The sequence below is a fragment of the Ixodes scapularis genome, unplaced genomic scaffold (genome assembly GCF_016920785.2).
Source record: "Ixodes scapularis isolate PalLabHiFi unplaced genomic scaffold, ASM1692078v2 PGA_scaffold6__148_contigs__length_123643588, whole genome shotgun sequence".
Taxonomy (NCBI): Eukaryota; Metazoa; Arthropoda; class Arachnida; order Ixodida; family Ixodidae; genus Ixodes; species Ixodes scapularis.
The window spans coordinates 24,075,716-24,098,553 of NW_024609881.1; the positions used below are offsets into that span (position 1 = coordinate 24,075,716).

The following is a 22,838-nucleotide window of genomic DNA, read 5'->3' on the forward strand; positions in this document are numbered from 1 at the left end:
CACAAACCGCATTAATTTAGCTTTCACGACCTTTCTAAACATATATGTAAAGCTTAAAACTAAATCACCCTGTACAACAGTGAAAAGGCGAAACCAACATGCTGGAGCCATATGGCTCCACCATGCTGGTATCGCCTTTTTGCTGGTATAGGATGTCCCATATTACGTTATGCATGTATGGTTCCGTCCACCTCCATGGTTCCGCCTTAATCCACTACGCTGGTATAGGATGTCCCCTAATACGACACGCTTGTATGGTTCCGCCCACCTGTATCGTTCCGCCTTATTCCACTATACTGGAGCCGCCTTTTTCGCTTGTATAGGATGTCCCATATTACGGTTACGCTTGTATGAGCCTTTTCCGTCATCTTTCCATCATCGATATTTTCTAACAGGGCATGTGGCAGGGGCAACTTCCTGTGGCATTAAGATTAAAAGGTGATACAACATACATTTCGTAACGCACGTCTTTATTTTTGTCCGAGTGCACTGAATCATTTCAGAGTTTGCAATTTCTTCAGATGCACTGCAGCTTTTCTAGACCTCAACTGGTCAGTCTTCATTTGCACATAGTTCTTAAGTGATGTGTTGGCGGCTGCCCGCAGGATGTTGCTAAGCACTGTGTCAGGGTGGTGCCCATTGTTGCAAATGTCTAGGTCTTCGTTGTCCAAAAGCAGGTGCCTTGACAAACTTAGAAGCACCTCTCTTTGGTTGCCTTCAGCATGAAAGCGTGTGGCATTTTCTTTTAATGTGAGCTTTTCTAGCACAAGCTGCGTGTGCAAAACAGCGTTGATGACAACCGACTGAGGAAACTTGAGGCCACCTCTCGTGAGGTTTTCGATGAGGACGTTCCTGTCCAGTTGCAGTTCCCTTTCTTCCGTTACGAGGTTCAGCGCACATGCCTCACAGGGAATTTTCTTGAGCGCTGCATGCGCACAAAAGCCTGCTATGTATGTTATAGCTGGCAAACTGGGTTCTTTTTCTTTTAAGTCATCTTCTGTTATTTTGATGTTGTAGTCTTTCATCAGTTTGTCTGCATCACGAGTCACACCCGATGGCTTGCACAATTCTTGCATATCTGGGAAAACCAGCGAGTCCTGAAGCCTCAGTTTTGTCTCGGACTCAAATATCTGCTGGACCGAGATGTGGTAATTTGTCCCAGACAGGCGACGATAGCAGCCAAACCTGTCCTCTAGACTGTCCGTCTGGAATTTGCCTAGTAAAACATACTCAAAGTTTAGCTCCTCGAGGCAGTATCTCGTGACTTCAACAAGTGAGTACGATGTCAGTCGGAGCGCCGTGTGTGTGTCTGTTGTTAATGCCCCAGTATCCATTTTGACAGTGCCCCATATGTCAAGCCAGTTCACAAAATCATTGAGGAACTCCAACTGCATGTTTGTCAAAGCTCTGACTGGTTCTTGATTGGGGTCCCGAAGGCGCCTGCCTTTGCAAGGAGTCTGCATATTGACAATGCTCCACCACCGATGTACCACATCAATTAAGTCTGCGGTTTCTGAAGCATACGGCAAACCAAGTTGCCTTCCACGTGTTCTAAGGGCTTCCGCAACGAATGGACTCATCACCTTCAGGGCAAGTTTTACATTCTGGCGTTCAATGTTCGATGGATGTAACGCTTTGTACGTCAGCCCATAGCCAAATTTTGACAAATCTTGTTGCTCAGAAGCATGTAGATCACGGAGCGCCTTAAATGAGGCTCCTTTTATCTCCACCCGCGACTTAGTGCTTGAGAACTCTGGATAGAAAATGCAGGTGTCCGGATTTTTTTTATTGATCCGGTTGTTCCTGATACACTTCAACAGGTGTACAGTGTCTACAATGTAGAACAATGGTCGTGAGGCATCTGCTGGATGTGGGTACACTATATCTAGCTTCTTCTTTTTTGAAAACAAGGACATCACCTTTCTGTTTATTGCATTATTGTCTGTGATCACCGCAATCACAGTGAGCCCCGCTTCCTCAAGTCCTAGAATAACCTTTTGTACTACTTCATGCAACCGGCTCGCATCAATCCTAGCGACTGGCAAAATGTGGACCACATCTTTGTGCGCTGAAAGTAAGGACTGGGTCATGAAGACATGCGCAGTTTTCGCAGCTTCGGAAGTGTTTGATGCGGTTCCGGCAAGAGAGCCTCCTTTGTACTCAAAATACTCTAGAATGTGGATTTCATCCATCATTAATGTTACTACTTTTTCGTGTGGCTTTAGGAGGCCTGCCCTCTTCTTTATGTAACGCAGGAATCCTTCATCATTCTGCTCATTTGCTGGGGTTGCGTTGTATTTGCTGCAAAGCTTCATCACTGTGGACCTGTGAGGCAATGTTAGTTTCCCACTGCTACGAACAAATTTGTATGCATGAGGCGAGATAGTGTAAAATAAGCTTGAGAATACGAGAAGTTCCGTAGAATACCTGAAAGCTGTTCCTTTAAGCAGCAGGTGCAGTTGCTCCATCAGGAATGCGAGCGCTTCCGTTTTTTCTTGCGGCAAAAGTTCGTTGCTTGCGAGGTCGTCCAGAAGAGAAAAAAGTAACTCGACACAAGCTTTCAGTTTTTCGTCTTTTTCGCACACGTCTGGGGCTTTGAACTCTCGCACTCTGTCTAGAACACATTGAAGTTGTCGCATGTCGTCCAATGTCTCGGGAATGGTGACTTCATCAAAGCACAACGTCACTCGTCGCCAAGAGGCAGTCACTTTCATGGTGTCCGTAACAACGACGGAGCGTTCAACTTCCGGGTGTCCCATGCTGTCATCTATGTGCACAAACAGAACCGCCGATTTGGCTTTCTGTATCAGCCAGAAGTCTGCGACGTGAAGATCTGGAAGCCGTGAAAGGAACTGGTCGTAGGACGACACTCTGTTCTTTTGTCCCTCTTCCTTGTGTGCTGATAGTGAGAGCTGGATAGCTTCTTGTAGCCGCGTTGCCTCAACACGCTTCCTCTTGGCTTCCGGCTTTTCTCGAACTGGCGCACAGTCAGACAAGTAAGCAGGGCTATTGGGAAATATTGTGGGCACTGCATCTGGTGTCAACCGTGTAAGGCTCATGGGAGCTTCTATAGTTCTTCCATCCGAGTCAGTATACGAAGTGGTAGTCCTCAGGTACTCTTTCTTGAAATGTAGCTCACAGACCTGCAAATAACGGAAGGAGGGAGCGCTGTTTAAAGGAGGGACTGACAACTGAAATGCGTTGAGTGTATGTTCTCTAATGCATGCGAGAAAGTGTTGAGCAATCTGCTTTATTCAGCAGTGGTTTTGAAGAGAGTGCAGTCGAACTTCTTAAAACCAATTTTTTTTTAGCCTTTATTATCTAGGAGGCTGCCTGACTGGCGACCGGCATGCTCCAGACCATGTAGCAAGTAGTTACGGCGATTTCACGCCGAACAAGACAGACGCTGGCGTGAAAAGGTCCGATGACTTAAAAAAACAATGACGCTATTGAGCCACATATTTTCCTTAAAGGCAATCATAGCACCAAAAGAGGGTCTGCGATGCCGGTTAGCACCACATGCTGAAAATAAATATTTTGCAGTGCTACCACGCGATAACGTCGAAGCGCACGAAAGCGGCATGCTATAAAATAAAACCAACTGTTGTGCAGCTTATGAACTTTTTGAATAAAAAAACAAACAAACACCAAAACAGTTTTAGGGACTATCGACGGTCGAAGCGAAGGTCACGACCGACGATGCACTGCCTCGCGCAAGTGAGAAACAAAATTCCTCTCCGCTGTTGTTTCCAAAGCGGCATGACAGGCGTGTTAAAACAGACCCACGACTAAATCGTCCCCCCCCCCCTTTTCTCCCCTCGTTACTACTAAAAGCTTGAATTCTCTTAAACACACAATCTTACCTTGGGATCACGCAAGGTGGCGATCTCAATGTCGTCACGACGTACCGCACGTTCCCACTTCATTCTTCTGTCGTCGTCTTTCGGAAACGAGAAGACACGAACCTTCGGCCCGGTATCGTAATTCCCGCGACAGTTGGGAACACAGCAACGGCCCATCTTGTTTCGTAAACCAGCCAGTGCACAGAACCGACAAGGTCACAACTGCTCGCTCACATCGGAACCACAGTGCACATGGTTTCACGTAAACAGCGACCGAACGCGCACCGAACCGACAAGGTCACGACTGCTCGCTCACGTCGGAACCACAGTGCACATGGTTTCACGTAAACAGCGACCGAACGCGCACCGATCAAAAGAATGCTTGAAGATGACAGTTGTGACCGTTGACGCCGCTGCGCGACCGGCCGAGCGAGCGAAGTTAGCGACGGCGCCGTCAGCGGCATCTGCTGGGCAGGCGGCAAACGTAACGTCGCGAAATCGTCGGGCATGGTGCGGTGACGTCAGAGCATGGAAAAAAGCAAGCGCGCAGGCCTTGGAGTTCTAGTAGGCGTTGCATAGGCCCCCCTGGCGTCTTCCTGTATCTAGAACAAATTTCGGTACTCAGAGATACCGCTACCAATTACCGCTATTGTTAAACCTTCTTTTTTCTCATGGAATTGATATATACTCTGCAAACAGTCGTACAATACAAGAAATTTTGTAATATAAAATCACTATTTACGTTTCAGATAGCTCTAAATATGTGTACTTAGGTAGATGTTTTTTTTGCTGTTGTTGTTTTTTTGTGATTGTTATATACTGTGTTCTTTTTTTTGTATTCATGTCAGTTCCGCTGCTGCTTTGTATTGGGGCGCTGGGACTCGTCAAGCGACTACGTGCAGCTTTTTTTCCAGCGCCCTTGTCACGAATGTATTTTCGTGGCAGAAAATAAACTGATTTGATTTGATTTGATTTGAAATCTAGAGGAAATATTTACACGCTAAATATTTCCTCTAGTGGTGTCACACGTGAAAAACGCATTATGGAAAACGCCCCATATTGCCACACGCGGTTACTCCGACGCATACGCCGACGGCGACGCCGTTCAACCCGGAAATGGCCGCCTAATGGCTGCGCTCTAAAAAAATAATTTCAGAGAGCCGAATTTGAAGTTCCCGCCCGATCCGCGCAGTGCACTGACGTCAAAGATTGAGTCGTCCTGCAACTCGAGTGTCTCTCACACCTCCGTTTCATGTTCGCCGGCATCCCGCGATCAACCGCTCCGAGCGCTCCGCCTAACGCTGTGAGCTTCCGAATTATGTGAGGCAAAAGAGACAGTGGACTTTTGTGAGCGATGGTAGTGGCCATGTCGCGCCGGTTCTGCGTGAAAGGCAGCCTCGGCGGAGTCACAACCGAAACTTCGGTACGCAAACACCAAACCTAGTTGTTTTTACCGCGCTTGAGAATCGCATTTTAGAAGTCTGAGAGGTCGTCGGGCACCCGGAAAAGAGCACTTGGTCAGATTCAGCGGTCATCCTAAGGGTACATCTGTAGAGCGCCGCCATATTTTCCGAGGGAGGAGAAAAGCCACGAAGCGACTTCACTCCGGACCTCGATATTCGGTACTTCAAAAAGAAGTGCTTTTGTGTGTTATTTTTTTCGCTGAAAGACATGTTTTTGAAGTGCCGCTAATAAATATTATAGACGTATCGCTTACAAAGCTCTTAACTTTCCTAATCGATTAACACGGAAATAAGGAAGCGAGGAGTTTAAGAGCGGGAGAGAAGAACGGCCAAATATAAAAAGACGCGCGCGCACCAGGGAATTTTGTTTTTTCGGATTCTGATACTTTATTGCAGGGTTATGACAACAACTGCATCGTTTTTGTCAACAAAAAGAAATACGACATTCGGGGTGTCAGTGCCTTTTTATCTAAACTAAATATCTCTCTTTGCATAACATAATTGTCGCCAGAAAACTCTCGTTCTCACAACGGAAAAATGGTCTAGGAGTTTCGCGCATATATTGATTCATTTAAACTTTTGTTTCTTCCAAATCAATCACTGCATACAAGTTGCCAAAATTACACTTTATAGTGCAGAATAGGAAATATTGAAAGTTTAAGGACTGCACCCATTCAAAAGCATTTTGTAAGTAATGACCTTGATCTCTTCCATGTGATATATTGTTTCTGTGCTTTGTTAAATTGTTGCTTGTAATATTTTTAAATTTGCCTTTTTTTGTTGTACAGTTTCTTAGACTCGGAAGAGTCTCCAGTATTATCAAATAAATAAATATCGTTTAATTCGAAATATACGAATAACTCAAAAAAACTTTGGACAATAGCATGGGGAGTTGCCATTCGGTGTCACTAACGTTAATTCTCATACCCAGAAACAAAAAAAACTATATTACATCCATTTCGGGTTCTGTAATATCATACAAAAAACTCCTAGACACGAAAAAGAAATAAATCCAACAAAGAAACATCTGGAAACGCAGCTGATATTTTATTTCAAAAACAATGGTAGGGGAAAAAATTATATTAAGTACAGGAATACACGCACGAAAGAGTGCTGACTCGCAACTGATGTTTAGTGAAGAAACAAAGGAATATAGCAGAAGTTCAACGTAGTATATGAAATCAAAACAAACGACGAAAGAACGCAAGAATATCTATTCAAATTTCAAGATTAATAAATAAAAAAGCTGTATTTAAAATCATAGGCGTAGACTACGGGGCGGGGGGGGGGGGGGGGGGGGGGGGGGCAGGCATCGGGGCTCGTGCCTTCCTGGTAAACTCCAAGCCCGGGTCATGATCCTTACCGAGACGCTGTTTACGTGCCATGTAACGAGCTTCTAGTAGTGGCACGTAAACAAAATAACGCCCACTTTCCCTTTATTGACAAAATACGTGGGAAATTGAATACCAGCGTGTCTTTCGTTAGCTTCATTCTAGATAAATTTCCCATATTGTTACTTTTTTTTGTTACTTTTTTTAACCTGAGACTGGGGCAGAAGGCAGAAACAAATGTTTCCTCCTGCTGCTCCAGTCTCGGGTTGAAAGACATCACCGTAAATTTCCACCAGTCCGACTGCACACTAAGCTCCTTTTTGCAGTTGCCACAGTCGAAATAAAATACTGCTCTTTTCTTACACCCCATCCCCCCCCCCCCCCCCCCCCTTGGTCAGCGTGTCCCGCATTTCGCTAGCGGGAAGGTGGTCACCCTAAACCGCCCAGCTATATCAAGTATTGCGAAAGAGATACTCCAGCTTGCTGCTGGCCTCCCTTGCCTCCCGTCCTTGATGGATGGACGGATGGATGAATCCCGCTGAGCCCTTTGGATCGGGCGGTAGCTTTCTCCACCTAGCGATTTTGTTTTACCATTTAAGCTTAGAATATTTAAATGTGAAAACTATATTCACTCCGGAGTGCAAAGATAGTGAGGCTATAAAAATCCTTGTCATCAGTTAATAAGAAAAGACCTAGTTTTCTCTCGCTCTCTGCACACCGTTAATTCACTTAATCTTTGCTTGGTAATCTCTGCTGTCTTGAAATCCACTCTTTCTTCGCTGTCTCTAAAACCCTATGACTTTATTAAATCTATGTTGTCTTCGGTAGGCATAGGGTGAAGCCCTTTACAGTAGAGCATCAAGTGCTCAGCCGTCTGGTCCTCCTCTCCACAGCAGGGCACACTGTATCAGTTTCTTGGTATACTTCGGTCTGTATGCTCTGGTTCGCAGAACACGCGTCCTCGCCTCAAACAACAATGAGCTTCCCCTAGAATTGTCATAAATGCTTTCTTTGGCAATAACTGTTTTGCTTAATCTATACCCAAGTAGCACGGGGAGCCCGGCCGAAGGATGGCCATATCCCCATGGCCGAGCCTATTTTCATCGGCCATTGCCCGGCCAAAGAGGTCGGTGCCGACCTCGTTATGGTCCCTCGGCATAAGAAAGGCCCACCTGCCCGGGCTTTGCGAGGGCCGGGCCCCATGGCCGAGCACCCCCGGCTCGGGCATCGGCTGAGCACCAATGGCCGGGCACCGGCAGAAGACTAAGGGCCAAAGGCGGTATTGGGTCGGCCACCGAGCTGGCATGGTGGCATTGGCAGAACACCAGTGGCCGAGGGCGAATTTGGGTCGGCCACCAACCTGAGATCGTGGCACCGGCAGAACACCAGTGGCCGAGGGTGGATTTGGGTCGGCCACCAAGATGATATCGTGGCACCGGCAGAACACCAGTGGCCGAGGGTGGATTTGGGTCGGCCACCGAGATGATATCGTGGCACCGGCAGAACACCAGTGGCCGAGGGCGGATTTGGGTCGGCCACCGAGATGATATTGATGGCACTGGCAAAACACCAGTGGCCGAGGACGGATTTGGGTCGGCCACCGAGATGATATTGATGGCACTGGCAAAACACCAGTGGCCGAGGGCGGATTTGGGTCGGCCACTGAGATGATATCGTGGCACTGGCAAAACACCAGTGGCCGAGGGCGGATTTGGGTCGGCCACAGAGATGATATCGTGGCACCAGGAGGACACCAGTGGCCGAGGGCGACTTTGGGTCGGCCACCGAGACAATATCGTGGCACCGGCAGGACGCCAGTGGCCGAGGGCAGCTTTTGGGTCGGCCACCGACCTGAGATCCTGGCACTTGCAGAACCCTAGTGGCCGAGGGCGGTTTTGGGTTGGCCACCAACCTGAGATTGTGGTACCAGCAGAACGCCATTGGCCGAGGGCGGCTTTCGGTCGGCCGCCGAGTTGACAGTGTGGCACCGGCAGGATGCCAGTGGCCGGCAATGGCATTGGGTTGACAGCCAAGCTGGTATGGTGTCCATAGAAAAAACTTGGCAAAGATGGTTAGGCCAATGACTCTCACTAGGAGCCACGCTCAAGGTCTGTTCATACTTGCAAGACGCAGTGGTTGCGTGACTGCATTTTGGTCACCAAGAGACGGTGGTAATTGCAAAAGCGACTGGTTTATAGTTGAAACCGCTCGCTTTTGCGACAAAAAAGCAGTCGCGCGACCACCAGAACTTGGAAGTGTGAATGCGCCTTTAGGGACTCCACTCCCCGAGTGTCTTGTGGCACCGCCAGAAGATTGAGTGAGACCGCTCCGCCATGAACCGCTTCAACATTTCTGGACGACGGAAAGCTGTCCTTGAAGTTCTAAGTAAAGCTCCAAATAATTTAAATACAATAATTTTAATCCACAAGGTTACTCTGGAGCATAGCTTATTTAATGTCTCTCATGTTCCTCTAACCAGTGGATTGCAGGTTGCCTGTTGGCCTATTCAATTTCTTGTCATGCAGCTGGCCTCCTCTGTTGGGGGGGGGGGGGGGGGGGGGCTACAGAAACACACCCTAATTCATGGCAGGAGCCAACAAAAATATGTAAATTTATTTCAAGTGAAAAATAAACAAGTGAACAGGGAATCCTATTTGGCAAGTACACCATTAACAGTAAGCAAAGGACGGATATGTAATACTCTTTCAAGTAGCAATGACAGTCAAACTTCAGGGAATAACATTACCTAGCGTTCCCTCATGTGTGCTTTGTTGAAAGTGAGGAGATCTGACCATTTTGCTTCACACACTTGCTTCTGTTCTGTTGGGAATATGTGGAAGAGCGTCCTCCGGTACAAGCCCGTGCCATTGACTGCACTACGGTGCTATTTGGTAACCGGATATGTCTCTATGCATTTTTCTCATGAGCACATGCCGTTGGCATTAGGTCCTACAAGAATGACATCACACTCAGCAGCTCCTGCCATCTAAACACAGTAAATGTTTAAAGTTGGAAAGATTGCTTGCCCCGATTTCCAGCAATCAGGACCCTGGTTAGGAGCAAGAGTAGGGCTAGACACATCATTCGTTAGTCTTGCCTGGCAATAGGTTGTTCGACAACACCATGAACTGTGCTGTCGAAGGCCGAAGCTGCTTTGTCCTGACCCTAGTTGACCTAAACCCGTTGTCACATCAAGAGAAATGTTTGCACATTATTCAGGAACTATGTTTTGTAGGTATATGTGTACAGTCAAACCCGACTATGTTGAACCCGTTTACTTGGAATTATTTCTTATATTGAAAAACTTTTGTGCACAGTAATGTTACAGCGATAATATATATCAACAATTACGGTTACATTGAACAAAAATAGCAGCCACTACCGATATATCGAACTGCCAAGAGTGCCGTTTTGCTCTGCAAGCTTGCTTTCCCCCAATGTTTGCGGCCGCATTGGGGGAAAGCCAGCTTGAAGAGCACGCTGGCTTCTTTTTTCTGGGCGGACGCATCGACTTAACACCTCTAAGAAAGAAGGCCGTAGCGCTCCGAGTGGTTACATCACAATGTCGGAGAAGGAAGGCCATGGTGCAACTACATGAAAAAAAAAAAATCACATTGTCGTGAAAAACATTTTTCTTGTCAAGCGGCACGGTGGGGTTCGTGCGCGTTTATCCGACATTAATATGTCTTAAAAGTGCTGTCTTGTACAATTTATTATATATATATAATATAAATGTAATATACAATGTGCTACCAAGGTTGAAAGTACCAATTTCATATTCATGATTACCCCTATAACCGCGGGACTATGTGCAGTCCCGCAGCTCCCCACACCTTTCGAATGAACCAGTTCGGTGAGACATTTTCATCTTCCCTCCAACGGGCTCCGATTCTGGTAAATGTATGTTGTGTGCGAGCTGCGGACTGTCTGAAAAGGAACGCTGGGACTTTCAGAAGGGAAGGGAATGGAAAAAAATCTAGTCATCGCCGCGGGGAGCGCACACGAGCAAGAGATGGGCCGACAACGCTAAGCCTCCCACACTGCTCCGCTGCTCTCGTGTGGGGTTCTTTCGATCCTTGTTCCCGACGTTTTTCTGTCGCCACCGCAGTCTCGGGTAGTTTTTGTGTTCGCTTGATACTACGGCATTTACGTGGATTCGCGGAAAAAGTCCTGCTACTGTTTGAGTGACGTGTGTGGAAACTAGCCAACAATGACACTGGTCGATTATCGATAGACCTCTCTCTCGACAAAGAGGGACTTCTTGAAGCTTGTCTTCAAATGTTTTCGTGCCAGATATTGTGGGACGTATGGATACGATCGACAGGTGAGAAACAACTTATTTACGGGCTTTCTTGGTCATGTGGGACGCAAGTAAGTGCTGCAGTCTTTCTTTTAAAATTTTGCTCTTTGTCGCTATCCGTGTACAGTGGCGTCGACATTTGTAAATATGCGTTGTAACATTCTAGTTTTCACTGGAAGGTGAATGACAAGTTTGTGCGATCATACAAAATGCACTTTTTGTGGTTTCGTGTTTGTTGATACTAATGTTATTTTATTGCCTTTACCGTATTTATACCAGGACCTTAACTGTATTATGGCAGTAGTATTATTGTATACAAAAGAAGTTATATTTTGTTTACATGATTGTAAGTGACCCTTCTCTAGCCGTGTCCACGTTGACTACGTCTACCTGATCTTTAACTGATCTGTTTTGCTGCGTTCACTCACTGCGTTTTTCACAATTTTGTTGAAGCGTTTCTGTATAAATTACGCATTCCTACAACAATTGCGTGACTCAATGTTTTCAACTTAAAAAAATCACTTTGTATAGGCGTCTTATACGCATACTTCGTGCCATTTTGTACCGATTATTTAGCGATGTAATGCTTTGCCCGTGAAATACAATGTTTTCTAGACTCATTGTTATGGGCAGCTTTCATTTTAGCTAACAAATCACGCTTTTGTGACTAAAACCGCGTTACAACAATCGACCCACGCGCGTGGCCTTCGCTTCGACGTGCGCCCCTTTTGGCCTTCATTTGCGACGTCACGAGAGGAGCGCTACGGCCTTCTCTTCTAGGAGGTGTTGGTCGACCGCCCGGAATAAAAAAAAAAATCTCTTTTGCGCAGGGAGCAGGGGGAGGGCGCTTCATGGTTCCTCTTCCCACTCCGTCCACAAAAGAGAATACTGCCTTTTCTTCCGGGAAGGTTGAGGCGGCCGCCCGGAAAAAAAAAAGCCAGCTTGCTCTGCTAGCTGGCTTTCCCCCAACGCAGCTGCCTGGCTTTAGGGGAAAGCCAACTTGCAAAGCGAAACGGAAGCTCTGCAGGTGCTACTGCTCGGACATGCTCCGTGCTCTCGGCATAGTTCGGCCCTAATGTGCGAATATAGAAGGCAGCGGCCTCAATTGCGGAGTGCATCGATAGCGTAGAAAAATATTGTTATTGCGGATGCAATGAAGAAAAAGCAGCAGAAGATGCAAGACTATTTCATTGTGTAATATGTCAGCAGAAAGTGGATTTTTGAGAGTCAAATTCATTAATACTTCTAATTGAATAACCCGCTATATCGAACTGGCAGACGTTTTCTTGCGAGTTTGATGTAAACGGGTTTGACGTATAGTGGATTTTGAGTTCAAAACGAATTTAAAGTGAATATTTTTTTCTGTTGAATAGTTTTGAATTTAATATTGTTATAGTTTTTACAAGCCTTCCACTACTGTACGATACTTAAATAGAAACCCTGCAGGTTGCTGCCGAGATTTCACTTGTACTCTCCTAAGTCCTTATTTTGATACGTAACTCATATTTATAAACTGCGGCATCTGAACAAGAAATTTGTTGCACATATTCTAATCAAGAGGATTTTTAAATTTGCTCGTTATATGCAAATATTTTGTATTCAATATAAAGTATGAAAAAAAAAGGAGCATGAATGATGAACGTATGTTCTCAAGGCCTCTTTTGCCTAACCCAGACATTGTTTCTCAAAATTAATGAACTTCTAATTGCAAGTTTTAGAATGTGTCCAAATTTGTACGTTTCAAAGAAATGGCATCGTCGTAATGCGCCAATCCAGACAAGGTCTAGGCTTGGCACATGCGCACTGGTGACGACGCTATTTTTGCTTCCGCAAGGCTTTTGGGTACTCTAGCCTATAATTGCCTAAAACTATTACTTAAGGTGTTCACATCAAACTTGATCACATCAGTCATGCTCGTGAATGCAAGTGACAACCTAGCTTTTCATAATCTACACCTTTTTGTGTCTAGAAATTTAGTTTTTTATCCAAAAGTGTTTTTTGTATTCCTTCATACACAAACTCATCTCTGTTACGTCACAGTGCGGTGGTGGCGCTTCGGGCACAATTCCGGTCTGGGGCTGTGGGCGGAAGTCCACATGCGAGACGTGTATTCCTGCGTTGTTTTGAAAGGAACCTGACAAAAACTCGCTTTCTTGTCAAAACATCACGACTGGGGCTGTACCAAAAGAGTCTAGAAAGGTTTGAAGGTTAGTTTTCATGTGCTCGGTTCGTCCGAGAACGTGGATATGTGCCGTGAAAAGGGAAAACCAGATGCCGTCGGACCACAACTGCTTGGGCGGGAGCACTTCGGGTTGAATTCACGAATACTGGTGGTCATCAATTTATTCTTTTGTTCCCACATGAATGCCAAAAAACCGTCATGTTGTACCGACCATTGTATAATGACTATGTTCAGTGCGTCTTCAAGTTCAAACGGCCGCCTGATCATTCGAACTATCGTCTGCTGTCTCAGACAATTCTGCTTGTCTGCTCTTTTAGAAGACACCGGCCCGAACATCAAATGTTGGTGCCGTACTTGCGATAAGAAGTAAGTGCAGCCCTCAAAGGACTTAAATTTGAAACTTGGTAAGCAGGCTTCATGTAAACAGTAGATACAAAAAGATGTTCATCATTGTTACCAGTGGCCATCACCAACTTGTTATGCCTAATTCACTTGGTCCGATTCTGCTTGCGATTTTCAGTATCGGCGTCGATCATCTCAGCTACGGTTCACGCTGTTGCAGCCCGAGTGACTTCGCGACTGAAAATTGCGAGCGAAATCTCATCATGCGAATCAGGCTTTAGCGTACATTCTGCGGCGTCCACGCGGAATGAATCGCCGCATGTCACATTATTCACGCGAAGTTTCGCGGTGTAATGAGCCTCGGTAATCTCCCTGAGGCCGCTCAAGTAGTCAGGCATCGCCAAAACGACGTAGAATCACCAATTCGAACGCCAAAAAGGGCAGGGGGACTCACACCGACAACGACAACATCGCATTCCAATGGTTTGTTTATGGGCGACGGCGAGCTTCTCGCCCACACTCCATCGCGCATGCGCGGCGCCAGTGGCGCTAAAGTTTGTAAATATGAACTGGTGTAAACTATAATTTAGGGAATGACATATAAAATATCAAGCAAATAAAAAAATGTCAACCATTTACCTACTACTCAGTTTCATCTGAAATGACCCAATACCATGGTGTTAAGAGAGTTCAGCTTTCAGTTGTGTGGTGTAAACATCAGCCAGTGTGCAATGGTATTACAAATACCAGAGTCACCACTTGCGCGAAGGCATGATGTTGCTCCAATGACACTGCCTAGCTTTCTGCTTCTTCGTCCATTTATCATTTTCTTTTTAGACACAGCCTGCTATTGTTTTGCCCTCGCCATGCCCGCCATCAATTGGGGCATAAAATTCATAATGTTTCCTGTTCATATGTTCGTTATACCTTACAATACAACACAGACCATGCTACAGGCCACACAAGTCAACTCAATGTAGTGACCTCGGAGAGAGGCGCTGTGATGCGTTGTCACTTGATGCGCTAAGTTGCCCGAGACAGCTTGCAACGGCCGCTACAATCCATTGCACTTACAAACGGAGTATAGTGACTTCTAGATAAATTAATTGAATCATTTTGTCAACTCGCTACATGCACTAAAATACTACTTCGAGAAATTAGCACAGTTGAGAGCAATCAACCAAGCACAGCACCCCGAGGACTGATGCACCACAAAGTTCAGTTTTCATAGGCACTACCAGACACATCACAGATAAAAAAAAATATAAATAAAAAAACATTTTTTTGTATGATGCTTTGTGGTGCCTGGGAGATAATGCGACCAACTATGGCCACTGTGGATACGGTGCTCGAGTAACCACTAGTTGTTGAGACACAGCGCCTCCAACAGAAATTGACTGCAACAGACTCGGCAAAACCGTTATTTCTTTATTTTTAAGACAATAGAATACAACAGATCTTGGTGGTGGATTCTGAATTACATGTTTCTAAGTGTTCAATAACGAAAATTAAAAAAAAAAATTGAGGATGACAATATCTTTGAATTCTCACAAAAAAATTGTTTGACTTTTTCTATATTTAAAAAAACTTCTGAGCATGCATAAAAATATTTACGTTTCGGGAAGTTTTATTACCCTGTGGAGCTCGAAGATATGTTTATGCGCAATTGGGAAGATCATATTTCCACCTCCTCAGACGCAATTTCTTTTAACAAAAACATGGAAGGTCTTTTTGTAAAAGTAGGTCTATTCCATTGCAAAAACATAATTTGCTAGCTCCTATAAAATCTTAATTGAAAACAAAAAATAGGCACGACATTATTGTCCTATCTTAACATGTTGCCCCATTTGTTTTTATCGCCTTCCTTGTTTCTGTTAGACTCTACACATTGGCCGGTTCCCCAATTCCCCATTCTTGGGTCAGGCTCTGTTGATGCACTGTTTAGTTAAATTAAACTTATTGCTACATGAAAGTTTTATAAGTCTGTGCTTTGTCGGACACATGTCTATATTTCCCGTTTACAGTGTAACAGTTACACTTGCGGCTCACCCGGACCGTGTCGCTTGCTCCAGTGCCGCTACAAGCCATGCCTTCATAGTGCCTTGTTTGGAAGACTTCAATGTCATGGGTGCCTTGCGACCACGGCTTCTAGAAAAAAAAACACACACAATTAATTGCCTGCACGCAGAACACAAAAAAAAAAAAAAATCAAACCTCTGGGTATCTAATGCCTGTCAAGAATATCAATGTAACCTGTGCTTTAGTGCACATTCTATATACTCTGTGCATTAGTTGTAACATGGGGAAGAGAGCAGATGCTGTACAGAGATGTTGTCCACCTAAAGTAGGTTTAAAGTATGTCCCTTACGTCTATCACTTGCTTCATGCAGTTAAGCATGTTATGTACGAACCAAGATTGAATATGATATTCAGTCAATTTCCGTGCAAACGACATAAACAATCACGTGCCTCTGTCAAGTGGCAAATTTGAATGCAAGCTCTGCTAGGATATATGTCTCGTCTGGTTGAAATTAATCACAGGAGCTCAGTGTTAAAGACATTGCACAATTTCAGGTTGTCCGAGCCATGCAGCTTGCTCCACCTTACGTATCATTGTGCAGCATATTAGTAACATGACAGCCTCCTTGTCAACACTAAAGTCATTTTCCTCGTTTGAGGTTTTTTGGCAATGCTTATTCCACAGCCTACAGCCCTAAAACTTGAATCTCTATCATATTGAGGGCTATATCACTCAGCTTGCATCCACCCCCTTCTAAAGGCTGCAACCACAGAGGCATAACATAAACAGATCCAGTCCCTATAACACCAAAAAATATTGAACGGTTCCAATTGCATTGCTGCATCAATAGACCCATTTTCTGAAAGTCCACACAAGGCACACTAGATCTTGTAAAGAGGTACAGTAGCACAGTCAAAAATAATTTACGTCCCCACTCACCCCTCCCAATATTAATTAGCACAGTACGCTGTGTAATAATAACGCTACTTTCCACTTACAGTATGGGTGCATGTTCTGGTGTAAGTCATCGCACCAGTAATAGGCAAAATAAAATTGCCCATAAAACTGCATATCGAGTGGAACCTTGATTATGCATTTCCAGTTTAGGCAACGTCCTGCATTTTACTATAAATTAGCGCAGGTTTGTCAAAGTGCTGTAATTATCGTCTTTTTGGGTAATACGACTTCGGGTTCATTATTTGACACTTTCGCGCGTTCCCATAAATGTTGTATAATGAATGTTCCACTGCATACGGTCTAAACTTCCAAGGGGGAGGGGGGGGTACTGAAGTTTCATGAGTAAAGCACTGCGGATTCGCCAAATGCCCAAGAACTACCCACGGTTATGCCCAGTGAACTGGCAGGTGCGGATAAAAATAAATTAGATTTGGCGGATTGTGAATTGGATGCAGATGTCATGGGCTACAGGCGCGGATATCCGTGGGTCCGGATCTATATTTTTGTCGAGGGGGCTCTCAAGCGTGTGTTATCACAGAGCGAAGGGAATAAGTGAGTGATTCTACAAAGTGCATTATGGAATGTTTGTGTTGTATGGGTGACACAATAAGCGGGCAACAGCTAGCGCGCGCTCGTGCGTCTCGCGCCACTGTTCCTGGGCGCCATATCTATCTGAGCCAGCGCACCGTTTGCACCACCCGCTGCTATCCTGCCGCTCTCTCACGCCCGTGACTATGTGTCGTACTCCGGTAGTCCTGCAATAAAGATGTGCCAGCGAAGAACCCCATCGGCCTGTTACTCCAGATACCACACAGTGGCGACGAGGACACGGATTTCGCTGCTACAACGGGATGCAGAGACCGTCGGACGACTCAGCAACTGAGGGCCTTTCAACTGATGTTCCAGTATCTGGCATCTTGAATCAAGGACCAGAGGACCGGAAGGCAGTCACGATGGCCTTATTCGGGCAAGTCGAACCTTTTGATGACACGAAGTGTGATTGGTTATCCTACGAGGAAAGGTTGCGAGCCTTTTTGAGAGCGAACGGGGTAGCGGACGCAAACCGAGTTGACGTGGTCATAAGCCTCATAGGAGCTGACACGTATAAGTTGCTCAAGACTCTAGTAGCGCCTGAGGACCCGGCATTGAAGAGTTTTGAAGATGTGCTGGCCGTTTTGCGAAACCACTTGTCGCCGAGGCCGTCGGTCATCGCAGAAAGGGCAACGTTCCATAAGAGAGAACAACAGGAAGGGGAATCGGTCGGAAAATATGTCGCCGAGCTCAAAAGAATGACACAGACGTGCAATTTTGGAAGTAACCTGGAAGAAACCCTCAGAGACAGATTCGTCAGCGGTCTGAGTCGTGTTGACATTCAGAGAGTTTTGTTTGCCGAAGATGAGAGCCTGACATTCAAGAAAGCTGTGGAAAAAGCGTTAACTATTGAAAGAGCCACCATGAATGTGCAGGCGTGTCATAATAAGGCGGACAACGACCAACTCGAACTGCAGAAACTGACGGCGGTGAAACCGAAAGCGGTAGTGGAGGCTCAGGACAAATGTTTCCGTTGTGGGTCCCCTAAGCACATTGCCTCGTCATGCCCGCACCGTAACGCTATTTGTTATCGCTGCAACCGTGAGGGTCACTTCCAACGTTTCTGTAAAGCATCACTGGCCAATACACCAGGCAGAGCAAAACAGTTCAGAAACTTCTCCGCTGAGGAAGAAAAGAGTGAAGCGATATACGGGCTTCAAGACAGAAACATGAATGCGCCGTTCTACTACACGCTCAAGGTCGGGAACGCTCCTCTTCAGATGGAACTAGACACCGGTGCTGCCGTGTCTATCATTTCGAAACGCCAGTTCCAATCGTTGTTTCCTCGCACAGAGCTGTCTCCGGCGTCACTAATACTGCGCACGTACACCGGCGAGCGTGTCAAGCCAAAAGGAGTGGCGACGGTGGACGTAGAGTACCGAGACTTCAAAGGAAAACTTCCGCTTCACGTACTGGGAGAAGATGGGCCACCTTTGATTGGCAGAGACTGGGTCTACAAGCTCAAGTTTGACTTGGGATCGCTAAACGCGGTCAGCGTTGATGTAAAAGCGTCTCTCCAAGACATCCTAATACGCTACCAGGATGTGTTCAAGGACGAGCTCGGATGCATGCGAGGGGAAGAGGCTCGGCTAAGCTTAAGGGAAGGTGCGAGTCCAAAGTTTCTGAAAGCTAGAAGTATGCCGTTCGCCCTGAAGCCAGCTGTAGAAGAAGAGCTAAAGAGACTGGAGGTGACAGGTGTCATTGAAGCGGTGGCCCATAGTGACTACGCTACACCAGTTGTCCCGGTTTTGAAGAAAGATGGGTCTGTACGCCTTTGCGGGGACTACAAAACAACGGTAAACCCTTGCCTGGACGTGGAGCAGTACCCGTTGCCAAGGTTGGAAGATATTCTAGCAACGGTAGCTGGGGCGACTGTTTTCTCGAAAATAGACTTAAGTCGTGCATACCAGCAAGTTCCGGTCCACCCTGAGTCACAACCCTATCTGACAATCAACACGCACAATGGTCTCTTCCGCGTCAAGCGTTTGGCGTTTGGGATCGCTTCAGCTCCAGCACTGTTTCAAAAGATAATGGACAGTTTGCTGGCGGGAATTCAAGGAGTAACCTGCTATCTCGACGATATCCTGGTAACAGGGAAGACCGCCGGGGATCACCTGAAGAATTTGGAGCAAGTCCTAAAGAAACTGAGTGACAAGGGCGTCCGAGTCAAGAAAGAAAAGTGTGAGTTCTTGAAGGCAAGTTTGAAGTTCCTGGGGCACCAAGTCGGCGAGCAAGGGGTAGCTGTGTTGGCAGAAAATGTGCAAGCGATCCTCGATGCACCTCAACCGCAAGACTCAAAACAGTTACGGTCGTTTTTGGGAATGGTGACATTCTACGGAAAGTTCCTCCCAGACCTCTCGACCACAATAGCACCGCTGAACGAGATACTAAGAAAAGATGTCGTCTGGACCTGGAGCAAGCGCTGTCAAGACGCTTTTAACATGGTGAAGAGGCTTCTGGTTGACGCACCTGTCCTGGCACACTACGACCCCAAGGCAGACCTTCAGGTGTCATGTGATGCCTCAGCATACGGTCTCGGAGCCGTCCTGTCCAGGGTGTACTCCAACGGCGACACACGGCCTATCGCGTTTGCGTCGAGAACCTTGACATCGAGTGAAAAGAACTACAGCCAACTAGAAAAGGAGGTACTGGCTATTGTGTTTGGCGTGAAGAAATTTCACATCTACTTGTTTGGACGATCCTTCGTGTTGGTCACTGATCACGAACCGTTGCAAACCATTCTTGGTCCAAAGACGGGAATTCCGAGCATTGCTGCCGCACGTCTGCAGAGATGGGCTATTACCCTTTCCGCCTATCAGTACCGATTGGTTTACCGACCGGGTCGACTCAACGTGGAGGCGGACTGCTTGTCACGACTTCCAGTTCCTGGGGTTCAGGATGAAGACTACGAGGATGACGTCGCGGCGTTTCTCAGTCTCCGCCTGCAGTCTTTTCCGGTAAGCAGCCAAGAGATCGCACAATTTACAGCGAAAGATAAAGAGCTCTGTCAAGTGGCAAGGTTCCTTGCCGGTGCGTGGCCCGCAAAAGTAGAAGATTGTCTGAAGCGTTACTCTGCAAGAAGAAGCGAGCTGACGTGGCACCAGAATTGCCTTTTGTGGGGAATGAGGGTTGTGATCCCGAAGGGACTGCGCGAACGCGTACTGGACGAGCTGCATGAAGGGCATCCTGGAATCGTAAGGATGAAAGAACTGGCACGCAGCTATGTATGGTGGCCGGAGGTCGATGCGGATATTGAATATCGCGTCAGGTCGTGTGATACCTGCCAACAGCAGCAGAGTCTTCCAGGTCCAGCCCCGCTGCATCCGTGGTCCTGGCCAACTCGTCCGTGGCAAAGGCTGCACTTGGATTTTGCGGGACCTTTCCAGGGCCGTCATTTTCTGGTGAGCGTCGACTCCCACTCCAAGTGGCCCGAGGTTTTTGTGATGAACAGCACATCGGCCGAAGCAACTATTGAAAAGCTGAGGGAGCTGTTTAGTCATTTCGGTCTGCCAGATGTTGTTGTCAGTGACAATGGCCCCCAATTTTGTTCCCAAGAATTTCAGATTTTCTTGCGAGAGAACGGTGTGAGGCACGTCAGGACCGCCCCCTACCATCCATCAAGTAATGGGCTGGCTGAGCGTTTCATCCGCACCCTGAAGGAGGCCTTACGAAAAGAGATGCCGGGCCGGCCTCTGTCCCGTCGACTAGCAAGTTTCTTGTTAGCTTACAGAAACACACCGCACGCCACAACCCTTCAGAGTCCTGCGGAGTTGCTGCTTGGGCGGCGGCTCACTACCCGTCTCGACAGACTGCGACCCTCTGCAGAGGAAACTGTTCACCGCAAGCAGGACGTGCTACAGGTGAAGCACAGTGGCAAACACCGACACTTCGTGCCGGGTGATAAGGTGTACGCCAAGAACTTCCGGCCGGGTGAGAGGTGGTTGCACGGAGTCGTCACGGCTAGATCCGGACCGGTCTCCTACAGGCTTCGCGTGACCACACCGCGGGGGACCTTCGTGTGGCGGCGACACCAAGACCACCTGCGGTTGCGGGAGAGCTCTACCCCAGAGGAGGAGGAAGGTGGTTTGCTGATACCGAGTGTCCTGCCATCATCGCCAACCCCAGGGCAAGGGGGACTCGTGAACGAGCTGCCTCCAGTTGGGTCACCGGTGGTAGAGGGACAAGACATGGGATCAGTCTCCGGTCGTTCCCCAGCCCAGCCGCAAGAAATTCAGCGCCGGTATCCCGAACGGCAACGGCGTGCGCCTAATAGGTTTTCGCCTTGAGAAGGAAGAGAAAAAGACGAGGACTTTGTGTTTTTCAGAACTGTAATTATTTTGTATTTAGTATGTCTGTACTTTGTACTTTCCAGAACTTCAATTATTCTCGTGTTTTGTTAAATTGTCATATCGTGTTACTTTGTGAGTATTGCACTGGAACGCCGTCGAATGGTATTACTGTGCTGAACTAAGTGTGGGGGAGTGTTGTATGGGTGACACAATAAGCGGGCAACAGCTAGCGCGCGCTCGTGCGTCTCGCGCCACTGTTCCTGGGCGCCATATCTATCTGAGCCAGCGCACCGTTTGCACCACCCGCTGCTATCCTGCCGCTCTCTCACGCCCGTGACTATGTGTCGTACTCCGGTAGTCCTGCAATAAAGATGTGCCAGCGAAGAACCCCATCGGCCTGTTACTCCAGATACCACAGTTTGGCAGGAAAAAAATTACTCTCTCAGAATGGAGTGCCAATTTGGGAGAAAATATTTCTTTACACTAAGACCCGAGTCTTATCAGAGATCGGTTTAGTGTTCTGCGTCACCAAACCTGCTGTCCCTACAAAAAATAAAGAATGTAGGGGCATCAATTGCCTTGGGAAAGTGTGTTCTTGTCTGGCACGAAAAGAGTGGAAAACATTCTTTGGGCAAAGGAAACTCAAAACGTACAAGCCACAAAAAAGTAGAAGCCCCAGTCGTGTAATCGCGTCTTACCACGCATATACCAGTGCTTCTCTGCAAAGAGTGACCGCCTTTCCTTGCACACTTTTTTATTTTTTAAAGGGACACTGACAGGGTATTTATGCTCGCCAAGGTTTTTAGTTGTACGTGACATATGAGAGCTCAACTACCCAGAACAGAATTTGCGGCTCGAAATTCGGTTTCTTTCCGCCCGAAAACCGCCGATCAAGAACTGGCCGGTTCGAGTCTCGCTCACTCTCCTTTCCGCGGTCAAGGGGGGTTTTCTAAGGTATCGATGCGAACACCAAATTTAATCAAAGTCGTGGGTCACTGAAGGCACACACTCAATATTAAAAATAGAAAAAAATATGAAACCCATTTTTTGTGGCTTCTAAAAAGCTGTAAATACGTTGATTGATAAAAAAAGTTCCACAGACAACCGGAAGCATTCTGTGCGTTCGTCGTTTCGCGTATCGTGGGACTCGCGGGGATGGCGATGGCAGCGGACGACGGGCATGGGACCTCTATTTCAGAACTGTCGTTCGCGGTACCGGCGAATTCTGTCTACCGTTAAAAGAGAAATTTGGGACTGATCAAAAGAATTGGTATTCATCCCGTATGACACGCCCGGCCACCAAGCAGATTTGCATGAAGACGTCGCCGAGCCGTCGCTTCCTTCTCGTGGCTGAAGACATCGCTCGCGCAAACGTCAAGCACGACGTGTCTACTTCGAGATGAATATGCACGCGTACGATTTCTTTACTACGTGCGAATGTCCCCAAAGCGTGGTGCTCCCCCACTTCGACCCGGGAGTGCTTTTGCTAGAGAAAAATCGATAGCAAACTTTCCAACTTAC

At 46.8% G+C, this 22,838-nt stretch overlaps 2 protein-coding genes across 2 annotated transcripts; one reads left to right on the forward strand and one right to left on the reverse strand.

The window, feature by feature from the left end:
• Nucleotides 1-494: 494 nt before the first annotated feature.
• On the reverse strand, nt 495-4,066 carry LOC115313352. Its single transcript, XM_040217736.3, has 2 exons — nt 3,864-4,066; nt 495-3,143 (listed from the first exon to the last, which is right to left on the reverse strand). Exons 1-2 carry the CDS (start codon nt 4,017-4,019, stop codon nt 495-497), a joined length of 2,805 nt encoding a protein of 934 aa, XP_040073670.1. The 5' UTR covers nt 4,020-4,066.
• A 15,966-nt stretch (nt 4,067-20,032) lies between these two features.
• Nucleotides 20,033-21,725, forward strand: LOC120846076 (uncharacterized protein K02A2.6-like). Its single transcript, XM_040217738.3, has one exon. It carries the CDS (start codon nt 20,151-20,153, stop codon nt 21,312-21,314), a length of 1,164 nt encoding a protein of 387 aa, XP_040073672.1. The 5' UTR covers nt 20,033-20,150; the 3' UTR covers nt 21,315-21,725.
• Nucleotides 21,726-22,838: the final 1,113 nt, after the last annotated feature.